This window comes from Vigna unguiculata, chromosome 5 (genome assembly GCF_004118075.2).
Source record: "Vigna unguiculata cultivar IT97K-499-35 chromosome 5, ASM411807v1, whole genome shotgun sequence".
NCBI lineage: Eukaryota > Viridiplantae > Streptophyta > Magnoliopsida > Fabales > Fabaceae > Vigna > Vigna unguiculata.
Genome location: NC_040283.1, coordinates 42,986,552 through 42,999,028, shown reverse-complemented (window position 1 = coordinate 42,999,028; position 12,477 = coordinate 42,986,552). Strand labels below are relative to the sequence as shown.

General features: G+C 31.1%; 2 protein-coding genes across 2 annotated transcripts; one reads left to right on the top strand and one right to left on the bottom strand.

Moving 5' to 3' along the window:
- Positions 1 to 1,810: 1,810 nt before the first annotated feature.
- LOC114184219 (CEN-like protein 2) lies at positions 1,811 to 2,975 on the bottom strand. Its single transcript, XM_028071499.1, has 4 exons — positions 2,683 to 2,975; positions 2,531 to 2,592; positions 2,402 to 2,442; positions 1,811 to 2,320 (listed from the first exon to the last, which is right to left on the bottom strand). Exons 1-4 carry the CDS (start codon positions 2,887 to 2,889, stop codon positions 2,100 to 2,102), a joined length of 531 nt encoding a protein of 176 aa, XP_027927300.1. The 5' UTR covers positions 2,890 to 2,975; the 3' UTR covers positions 1,811 to 2,099.
- Positions 2,976 to 6,107: 3,132 nt separating this feature from the next.
- LOC114184750 (pentatricopeptide repeat-containing protein At3g62890-like) lies at positions 6,108 to 11,916 on the top strand. Its single transcript, XM_028072060.1, has 2 exons — positions 6,108 to 6,228; positions 10,079 to 11,916. The coding sequence occupies exons 1-2, from the start codon at positions 6,108 to 6,110 to the stop codon at positions 11,914 to 11,916; spliced, it is 1,959 nt and encodes a 652-aa protein (XP_027927861.1).
- Positions 11,917 to 12,477: the final 561 nt, after the last annotated feature.

Genomic DNA, 12,477 nt, shown 5'->3' with positions numbered 1-12,477 from the left:
AAAATACATAGCATATGACATTATTGAGAGGAGACGACGGTACACAAAAAATAGTTCAACACTAAAAAAATAAAAAGTAGAAAAATGAAAATGAAAATAGATTTGAAGTAAATTAATAAAAGATAAAACAGAAAACAAACACTTTTGAAGAGAGAACAAATTTCCAGTAATATTGTAATATTAGAGAATTATTTACTTAATATTGTCAACAATCTTTTTTTAAAGGTTCACGAAGAGTTTGAAGATTAAATTTGTCAAAGACATCCATTTAAATTCTTAAACATTCTTTTTTAGGTTGGATTGAATACGGAATTTTAAAATTTAATAAAATTCTTAAAGATGAAAAATGTAACTATTTTTTCATTAGACAAAATAAACAACATGGTTTTAAGATTAGACATCAAAATCATGTTAAAACCAAGTTTTAGTCCAATCTTTTTTTCTTCAGAGATTCAAAGTCAGGGATTAGAATACATGATTAAAATGGGTGGATTTACTTATGAATCATAAACACAATGTCAAACCTTAAAAGACACATTTTCAACCCTATGGTGTGTGAATAGTCGAACGGTTCTTTTTGCTTGATTCCGATGCAACCAACCAGAACTGCTTTCTGCAGGTCGTAGTCCTCTTTTAACGGAAATGTCCTTGCAAGTTCAGAACATTGAGATCATTCAATACGGGTTGAATCAAAGTACATATCAATCACAAAATTATAATTTCACATTCATTTTTTAAGCAAAGCTTTGCATGAACAAGGACAATGTTAACAGAGTCGGTTTAGTATCAACAAAAATGTTAACAACGTACACATTTTTACAGAGAAAAAAAAAGGTTTTTCTCAAATAGAAATGAAGGCTTTCTTTTTAAAGAAACATACTATTTTCCGATTCGCACGATCGAAGACAAGAAGTAAATTTCTCAGTTCTAACACGAAAAGGATATGTTATGTTTCCTTTCTGGTTTTACCTTGTATACCAGATTTGTTCAATCCAGTTTCCATATTTTCAATAATTTGACGAAAGTAAAGTAGAAAATAAAGTGTTACTTGTTATAGGTAAACACTGTTTAGATTTGTGGCTAAGCTTTTTAGGGTCAGAAATTCGAAATGGCGTCTGCTACGCAGGCCTAAGTTTTTTTATTTTTATTTTTTATCTATCGGTTAATATTGCTCTACACAGAGGGTAGTGAGCTTCAGAATCTTCTCCCTTGAAGAGTGGGATTTATAAATCATGGAGTTTCATTTTCGAGAAAGAGATAAAGTCAATGAATCAGGTCGCATTCTTTGATGTTTTTGAAGTTAGAGTAACAACAATAACCTCTCATTTTTGGATGTCGTTTGATTTCGTTTCGTCCCAGAATCAGAGATAAAGAGGTGTTGACATCTCAGTACACGTACTGTACCATGATGCATACTACATTAACAACTCTCATGTATAAAGCTGTTTGTTATTATGGATTCAAATCAAATTTATACGTTAAATAATAAAGAAAGAGAAGAGTGAAAGAAAAGATTGAAAAAAGCAAATACCACTCCTCTCTGCTGAATCAATAATAGAAATATTGAATAAAGTAGAACATCAGAACATCACAAGATTCTTTTTCATATTATAAACTTCGCCACTTCTACCTCGTCTCATTAATTTCGTTAACATTTTTCTATTACACTATTTATTGCCTACCAACTTTTATTGTAGTAGGAATCAAACAAATTTTAACAACTAGTGCGTTGTTTTTTATTTTTATTTTTATTTTTTGAAGTTTAAAAAGCTAAGAAAACGATTATTTCTTAATCAACAAAAACATGCACTAAAACTAGTTAATGTAATAATAACTTGCATGGTTACTGGGACATAGACATAGATTACGAGAAAGTTAAACAGAAACTGAAATGGTTACAAACTGAAAACACGAAACTAGAAACAAGAATGTTAGATGCTACGAGAGTTTCAGCATGCAAGTTGGAATTTAACTAGACAAAGTGCCCCACAAACCCTTAGAAACCTAGACTTATTTGGTGGGCACTACTGCAGTGGACAGGTATGTAGGCTTTAGTAGTGATAAGCACATTGTGGCACTTTTGTGGGTTGGTTCATTATTCAACGTCTTCTGGCAGCAGTTTCCCTTTGAGCATTGAAAAACACAGCAGCCACAGGAAGGCCAAGGTCATTGTCCTCTGCAAAGGTCCTGGTGTTGAAGAGGTCCCTAGAACTTGGTATTTTCATCACTGCCTGCCTGCACTTCTGCTTGAAAAGGAAGAACACAAACCTATGGATGCCTATGTTTGGCCTTGGGATTTCATAGTTCACCACCTCATTTCCTGTTCCATTGCATGTTCAAAACAAAAAAAACACAGATTTTTATGAAAGTTATGTGTCTGTAATAAGATTATATAACTTACCAAATGTGGTGTCCGTTGTGCCAGGGATGTCTGTGACTATCCTGTGAGTTGTTAAATATGGTCAGACACATTGTTTCAGATGAAATCATAAACCAAGTAAACTCTGCATGTGATGGTTTAGTATGATACCAGTGTAAGTGTTCCCTGAGATATGGATCACTGGGGCCAGGAACGTCTGGATCTATCATGAGCTGAAAGAAAGGCATGGAAATGGAAGAGTGAGTGAGATGCATGAAAAGGTTGAAGTGATGAAGGAGAGTGGAGGGAAAGAAGATGGTTACAAGGGTGAAGAAGGATCTCATGTCGCCTCCACGAATCTGAACCTTGGGCTTGGTGGTTACTGAGGAAGGGAAAAACTCATGACCGTTATAGACCTGCTTATTGTTGTAGGAGACGGTGATTTTGACGGTTGGAGTGAAAGGATCGACAACATCTCCGATCACCCTCCCAATCACAAGAGGATCTGTTGATATCATGTTCATGGCCATGGAAAGATTAGTTAAAATGCTAGCTACACTTTACTTTCAAGCTTTTGCAACCAAATAGTTAATGTTGCTGCTTTGCTGTGTGTGAATATGAGTAGAAACCCTATATTTATAATTAGAAGTCATAGTGGGAAGCCAGAAATCAAGAATAGGGAGAAAAGTGGAACATTGTGAAAAAGGCTCAAGTTGCTTTTCACATTTACAAAAATATTGGTAACATATCTTAGAAAAAAAATATAAAATAGCATATATTAAATAAATCTTAATATTAATGTCATTTTTAGATACATGTTATATATAAAATAGGATAACAAGATATCATCTCTAAAGTGATTTTGAAATATTGAAAATGAAAAAATGGAAAGCCAATTAAAAAATGATACGACTTCAATTTAAACTCTGAAGGAAAATCATGTTACCTTGACATGACTTCAACTTTAAAAATATTTTAAACTAAAATTATGTCATCTTAACAAAACTTCTCCATAACAAAGTTGTGATATCTTGACATAACTTTTTGCCGTAATTTTCTAAACCTAAATCGTTTTCTTAATAAGTTAAGGGTAACTTTAATCTCAACAAATCACAATAATATAATGTATGTATTGAATATTTTATTAGGATTATAATGTTATTTAAATGTTCTAGAAAATACAAATACATGTGGATATAAGGAGTCCAAATTCTCTACTGGTTTTTTTGTGTTGTCTTCTGCTGAGCATTAAAAATATACTCTACTGATATTTTAAATATCTTTTTAATATATTTTAAAAAAACGTCAAAATAAGTGGTAATCAGTGTATTATAAAGACACAGTAGAGGAACAACACAACAAAAATCAACATAGAATCCAAATTCGGATATAAGTAGGAGTCTATTATGAAAAGTAACTACATCTTTAGCCCATTAAGAATGTTTTTTATCCTATAATAATTAGATTTCTATTGATGCAAAAGAGTAGAAACATCTACAAAAGCTAACGCATATATATTTACCTTGCCATTCTTTCTTATGTATTCAGTTCGATAGTCCTCCTGTGATAGTTTGGGTTTTGTTCTTTTGAGAGAGGAATGTTTTGAAAAAGCAGAACTGAATCAGAAAAATTGTTAGTTCACACTTAACAAAACTAGAGAACTGTTTAGCTGAACTGGATAAAAGAATTGTTTTCAGTGAATTGGTTTTACAATTGAATGCATTTTGAATTGATCAATTGGATTCCTTTCAAACCAAACAAATTTTATATTGATATTGAAAGTAGGAGAATTTTATCCTGGTTTAAGTTTAGTATGATTCTCAAGCACTACACAATCTATAACTACTCTAAGGGGAAATCTTATTTTGAAATTAAAATATAAAATGACTTTCTATGTACCTATATATTAATTTGGTTATTTTATATACTATTGTTAATATTCCATATCTTATAATTGTGTTATGTTATAAAGTCCTTTGAAGTAAGTACTAAATCAGTGCTTCGGGTTTAGACTGAGGTAATATACGATGTGATCTAGGTTCTCAAATTGTACTCCTGTAAATTATATATATTTCTTAATAAAGAGTATTTAGCTTATTATCTTTCATAAGTAATTGTTTTTTACAATGTTGTTGATATATTTTACCACAAGAGTATTTTGTGAACTTTTTTGTGTGTATAATTTCTAAGTTTTACAAAATTGAAAGAAAAGACTTACAAATTTTTATTACAAATTTTTATTCAAAATTTGTTAAAAAAAATAATAAATAAGACATATTTTAATAATTTGTCGTGTGAGATGTCTAGAATGATAAAAGATTTTACTAATTTTAAAAGAGATATTATGTAAATTATAAGAATAATCTTATTTTTATACTACGAAGATATATTAAACTTAAATTTACTTTCTAATATATTGTTAGATGTGTTTGATCTTTCGTATCGTTCGTTATCTCGTTATCACCTGTTGCACAATATGTAAAAAAGATTTATGGCATAATAGATTTTACGTCCATTAAATATAAGACTAATAATTATTTGTTTATTAGTTTGTTGGTAAAAAAGAGTAAAAATTAAGTAAAAAATCTATATTTTTTGGGTAAAGAAATTCTATAAGGTATTTTTAACTTGTATCTCAACCTATATATAGCCATCTTAACTAGATATGCTACAAAAAATTAATTTGAAGTGATCGAAAATATTAGTTATGATTGGGTTCAACCAATTTCTGAAGTTGAGCTATTTTCATAAAATAGTAGTAGAGTTCATCAAGTATCTATGATGAAATTTTCCTATGAGAAAGGATGTGTTAAAATTCACCTTCTAACTATGTTCAAAATGATTGACTAACGAAAAGAAACAAAAATAGACAAATGAAATATATAAATATATAGAATATTTATTTATTATTTATTATAGGGGTCAAGTTAGCTAGAACGTAGGAGTGATTCCCAAATTGTATATTAGGAAACATAGAGAATTTGAGGTTTATAAGGCATCATTAAACTGAGGAAAAATATATGGGACCATTTCCAATGATGGTATTCAAAAGTTCAAATTCCCATATTAGAACCTTCCCAAATTAAACATTCGTGGTAACATTGCCAATAATTGAACCAGAGTTTGGAGTATAAAGGTATTCCACAGTAAGAAATAAAGAAAATTGATGAAAGGTAGTGGCTATGGTCATTTCACAGAAAAGAAGATTCAGATGGAATCACCGCTTTTCATATTCAAATTAGACATTACGGGGGAGTGGATGGCTCTTTCAGGAACCATCAAATTATTGCCTTCTTAATTACACTATTCCTCTTCCCTCCACTCTTAATTGTTGTTATCGAAGATATTACGATTATGTTAATTATATAAAGTAAATTATCATTATTAACAATTTCAATTTTTTAAGAAATTTTAAAAAAATGACCAAATTGCATCAATTTTTTAAAATTGGGATCAAATTGAAATTTAAAAAAACTGAAGGACTAATTTGACATTTTTGGACAAAAAGAGGAACCAAAAGAATAATTAAACGAATATTTTAACTAATTTTTAAAAATAATATTTTGAGTCTGAGTCAAAGATGGAATCAAACCGTCTCGATCGGACCCGAACTGAAAGTCAAGACTAGACGACCGAGATGGACCACCTCGGGCTGAGGCCCAAATGGCATGTCCCGGGCTAATGGCCGAGACGAGTCTAACCAATTTGGACAAACAACCAAGAAAGACCTGGTGGGGTAACGAAAGAGATGGGCCAGCTTAGGCGTGTAGTTCAGACAGACCAACTTGAGCAGATGACTGAGACGAGCCAGGATGGGTCGATGACCACGACAAGTCGGACCAAACAGGTCGACAAGCGAGACAAGAAAGGTAAGACCCACGATCAAGACGGGCCAGCCTGAGCCGATAGTCGGTCTGACTTGGCCTTAGCCCATGACCGAGAAGGGCAATTCCAGGTCCACGGTTGAGACGGTTGCGCTGGGCCGACGGTCAAAACAACTTAACCCAAGGTCGACAACCGAGATAGCCCACCTGAACCAACAACCGAAACAAGCCAGTCCGAATCAACGATCGAGAATATCTTTCCTAAATCCACGTTCAAAACAGATAAGCCCAAACCACTGTCTCTACATTGGATTTTTTTTATCTTTTTTACATAGACTCAACTATATAAAAGACAAATATAAAGATTAACTTTTGTGAATTTCTTTAGTACTTACAAGACTATGAAATTCCAAAATACTAACTTGAAAGACTCAATGTCTGAAAGCATATATGAATGATTCAATATAGCCACTTTAATATTGTAAGAACAATATATTAGCTAGATAGAAGATAACCTAGCTTCTCACATGATTGATAATTAGATTAATAGTAGAATCTCATGTATATGGTTTTCCATCAAATCAATGATACATTTAATATTTTTGAGATAACAAATTAAACTGAGTCTTTTCCAAGAACTGTGCATTTTATGGATTCCCCTGATTAAGTTTGGTAGCCACCCATATGCATATTGGCATCACATATTTAGTGCTTGGCTTCAACTTCTTTTTTATCTTTTCCTATGAAGTCAACATTCAATACGCAAATTAAATAATAATGTTATTTGGAGTTTCATTTTTTTTTTAAGTTCCATGAGTAATTAGACAATATTATCATGGAGGCACCACATATGCTTTAAGGAATCTAATTTAATATTGAAGAGCAAAGATAAGGTTTCATTAATTCGTTATTATTCTCTAACAGTCACCTTATAAATTGAATAACCAATGATAAAGACAGGACTATCCCTCTTAATCAAAGTGAAAAGACATGTAAAATTGACAATAAGAATATATATAACATGTTTAATTTAAAGTTTATATATTAGTGGAAACGTATACTTAATTATTGTAAGGATCGGTATTGTGTCCATGATATAAGATATTTTTTGTTTTTTTTTTTACAAAGAATTTACGGTATGAGTAAATAATATACATGTTGAATTTTATTGTAGTTTTCAATAATAATTTTTAATGACTGATCGTGTAAAAGGTTTTACTTTGATAATAAATAAATTAAGCTAAAATATGTGTTTATCAGTCTATAATTAATTCGACCCATCTTAATTTTATGTGAAATTGGTTCATTTTTTTTGTTAAAATTTAACATTTGGTAGTAATCTTTTGCGACCAAAAAGTTGAAAAATAGATTAAATGCATATATTTTTAAAATCTTGAAAACTAATTCATTAATTTAAAATATAAAACCAAAATCATTTCTGTTTTCAAGATTACAAATTTTAAAAACTTTTTTTTATTGGGAATTCAAGTGTGAGTTCAATTCCCACATTGAGTAAAAATAAGAAAGTTGAGCATTAGATAAGAATGAAGATCCGTAAACTCAATGCTTAAAGTTTTTGACTAAGAGTGATGTCAATCTCTTATGTGTGGATTGAGCTCATGTCTCATTAATGTTAAATGCTTATGTAAAGGAATTCACACTTGAGAGAAAGATTGTTGGGATCCTTATTTTTTTTTCTTTTAAAGTGTTTTTTCTTTTTTGGCTTTATAGAGCTGCAGAGAGTGTAAATTGAAAGAGGGTGTTTAAGTTAAGAAAAATTAAGAGTTAAGAGATTACAAATTTTGAATTGTTGCTCTAACATAAGTAATGGACATAGCGGTTTTAATTAGAAAAAAAATTCATGAGTCCAAATATGTAAATGGTGACTGTAAAAGAAGAAACAAAGTCTTAAAAAAATGCAACAAGGTTGTGGAAAGATCAAGGCAAAATTGGAAAAAAAAAATTGAAGAGCAAAATATGGTTTAGAAAGTCAATTAAAAGTAAAAATATGAAGAAAGAAACACATTACATAATTGTATGGGAGAAAATAATTTCAAAATAAACTTTAAAGCATTATTTGTTATGTTGTGGAAAGAATGATTAGTAGATGATGTTGAAGAGTATGTGAGAGTGAAAATGGCACAAAAAGTTGCTTCAATGGGATGAAAAATAATTTGCCTATTACTAAAAATTTTGTCTTTAATTTCTTTAATAAGCTTCTTAGTTCAGTTTATCAAGATAAATTTTTGTAGTTTATTTCACTAAATTTTACCTTTGATTTATGGTAAACGTTTTCGTGTGTTGCCTAAACAAACCTTACCCTTAAAAAAAGTAAATTCCAACGGTTATTTTGTATTTTGAGTATTTTTAACCACTGTCATTTACTCGAGTTTTGTATTGATATTTTTCTTCATAAACGACACCAAAAAGCATTGGATAATGACACGTACTTTTTAAAAGATGGAACTTATTCTGTAAATTATGGGGCAAGAATTATGTATTTTGAGATTATAATACGAACAGAACATTAAGGAATGTTAGTCCTCTTCTTCAAAAAGGAAAAAAAAAAGAAAAAGAAAAAGAAAGTTGTATGTATCATAGTCTTGGTTTTAAAATGATGATGAAAAGTTACACAATGAATTGACAAGATATTCTACTTTAAAGTGGAAATATGAGAATTGCTAATGCTATTGTAACCTGCAAGACTAAATATTTAAACACTTTGGAGTAAATTATATTTCTTTCTTTTAAAAGACAAGCTTATTATGGTTTTTTTTATATTAAATTTAAGTATATAGCTAGTATATTTAATTTAATTAATATTATTGAATTATATTACAAAAATGTAAAAATCAATTTCTTATGTTAGAATAATGATTTAGTCTATTTAATGTTAAAAGATTATTCTTTGAATTAATATTTTAAAATATTTTTTTATTAAAATTATACTAAAATAATTTTAATTTAACAAGTCATCTTTAACTTACTTCATATTCTAACATAGTCTCTTTTTAAATACTAATTCAATCCTAGTTTTTGTTTTTTTTTTTCAATCAAGTCTTAATTTACATTAATTTTGTTTAACTTTTTTTATTAATACTATTTAAATTAACAAATATGAACAGTGTAGGACACATGTTAGTTTGTGAATTTTTTGTTTTTTTATTTTTTCTTAATTTAAAAAAAAATAGTTAATATTTTAAGTGAGCATCATGTCATGTGACAATAATAATGTTATATATCAGTGTCACGTGTCAATTTAGAATGTATATGCTTGATCTATTATAACATGTACAAGTAAATGATAATCATGTCGATCTTAATTGTGTTATGAGTAATAAAGTTAAAAAACTCCATGGTATGAACATATATGCTTTTGAATATAAGCCTTGGTGATTTTACCTAAGACATAAATTAAAATATATGTGAATTCTATATTCTTCCTTTTCATGATGAAATATTTTTAAGACAAAATTTGTTATGATAATGTGAAAGTGAAATCTATGGATTAGACCCATCAACTTCCTTTTTCGTTCTCCTCCTTCTTTTATTGTTGAAACTAAATTTGACAGACTTCGAAATTTGCATTAATTTTTAACTTGTGATGCCTTAGAAGTGTCAAAAAAAGAAACATTTTTAACTATTTTGAGCAAGTTATGTTTAAGCTTAAAATAATGATTTATATTTGATGGGATTTGGGTTAAAAGAGAGTTTTCGGTCAGTTAAGGAACTTCTTGCATTATGTTGTTTTTGGAACTGGGATTATATTTTTGTATTTAGTTCTTGAAATGAGGCAGAAATAAGAGCGAAATCAATGAGGTTTTAAAGCATGAAGTAGCAATTCACGTTTGTCGTTTGTTGTTTGTTGTTAGCATGATATTAAACTGTATTCCAGTTTCAGTTGGGGCGAGCCCAACAAGGTTGTTGTCGGATAAACGCACCACACTGTCACAAGTGCGCCAAATTCACGCCTACTTCATCAAAACAAAGCTCATCACTCACGCGCTTTCTGTCGCCAAACTTGTCAACGTTCTTTCTCAGAGCAGTGTCCCCTACGACGCCATTTCCGTTTTTGTTCATGCACTTTCTGGCTTCCATGGCATCAGGGGAGTCGAGTTTTTTGTTCCTCCCACACTCAAAGCTTGTGGGAAGTCGTGTGCATTTGAGGAAGGGAAACAGATAATGGGTTTCATTTTGAAAACTCATTTGTGGAACGACCCGTTTGTCACCAACTCCCTGGTTCGCATGTGTTTGGAGCTTGGCATGGTTGAACTTGCAAGGTCGGTGTTCGATAAAATGCCTACAAGGGACTTGATTTCTTGGAACTCGTTGCTTTCGGGTTACTTAAAAGCCGGTCAGATTGACATGGCACGTGAGGTGTTTGAGAGAATGCCTCAAAGGGACCTAGTTTCGTGTAATACCATGATTGATGGGTACGGGAAGCATGGGTTCTGCGAGCTTGCTGAGGAGGTTTTTATGGACATGGGTGTCAGGGATGTGGTGACTTGGACGAGCATGATTTCAGCGTTTGTTCTTAATCATCAACCAAAGAAAGGGTTATGTTTGTTCAGAGAAATGTTGAGTTTAGGAGTTAGACCGGATGCTCCTGCTGTTGTTAGTGTCCTTTCAGCCATTGCTGACCTTGGTTTTGTTGAGGAAGGAAAATGGATACACGATTACATAGTTTGTAATAAGATGCTTCACAGTTATAGTTTTATTGGATCGGCTCTCATAAACATGTATGCTAAATGTGGTCAAATAGAAAATGCCTACGATGTATTTAGAAGCATTTGTCACCGGCGAAACGTTGGCGATTGGAATTCTATGATCTCTGGTTTAGCCTTACATGGACTTGCCCGTGAAGCCATTGAACTTTTTCAGGAGATGGAAAGGGAAAAACTTAAGCCTGATGATATAACTTTCTTGGGGCTTTTAAATGCTTGCAATCATGGAGGTCTTAAGGACGAGGGTCAGTTGTATTTTGAAACCATGCAAATGAAATACAAGATAGTCCCTAAAATTCAGCATTACGGATGCATTGTTGACCTACTTGGTAGATCAGGTTGCCTAGAACAGGCACTTGAGGTTATACATGATATGCCTTTTGAGCCTGATGTCTTAATTTGGAAGGCCATTCTTAGTGCCAGCATGAAGCACAATGATGTTGTGTTGGGGCACACTGCTGCATTGAGAGCCATAGAGTTGGCTCCACAAGATTCAAGTTGCTATGTTCTTCTCTCAAATATCTTTGCCAAAATGGGAAGGTGGAATGAGGTGAATGAAGTTAGATTGATGATGAGAAAAAGGGGAGTAAGAAAAATTCCTGGATGTAGCTCAATTCTGGTGGATGGTAAAGTGCATCAGTTCCTTGTGGGGAAGGCCTTGAATGAGGGATATAACCAAAGTGTTTTGCTGAAGTTAGAGGAGGTTGTGTATAAGCTGAAATCAGAGGGATATGAACCTGATCTTGATGAGGTTTTTCTGGACATTGAAGAGTGTGAAAAAGAGAGCCAACTAATTCTTCACAGTGAAAAATTGGCTCTTGCTTTTGCACTGTCAAGTGTGCCAGAGGGTGTTCCCATTCATATAGTGAAGAATTTAAGAATTTGTTGTGATTGTCACACGTTCATGCAACTGGTTTCGAAAATCTACAAACGTCAAATTATAGTCAGAGATCAAAACCGTTTTCATCATTTTAGTAAAGGTAGTTGTTCCTGCAGAAATTATTGGTAATTTTGTTATATATAGGTACCATAATGTATATATAGTTTGGACAATTTCTCAACCGAAACATCAAATATTGTTCAGTTGCCACATCTAACAGGATGATTATGTAATGTTGTAGAATTGTCAACCACACAATGATGCCAGTACAGAATTCATCATTTTCATTATTTTTATCAACATACTGATCTAATTAGGAAAAAGAAAATGACATAAAGATATAATAGGCATATTCTTTTTATTAAACATTTTTTACTTTATTTAAATTTAATCTCAAGTAAAACTATTCATATACACATCATGATTATTTATTTTGTTCCATAATTAATAAGCAGTTTAATTTGATTTTTTTTAATTATTCCAATTATTCTTTTCTATCCAAACTGACTTAAAAGGATTATGCTAATTAATGGTGAAATATTTTAACTCCAGTTAAAAGATTGTTGCTATTTGTGTACAGCAATTTTCTTATTAAAAAAATTAATTAATCAAATTAATTTAGACAGAGGGTACAAAATTATATTACTTATTAAAAAAATCAAATAATCAAATTGCATCAACTTATTATTA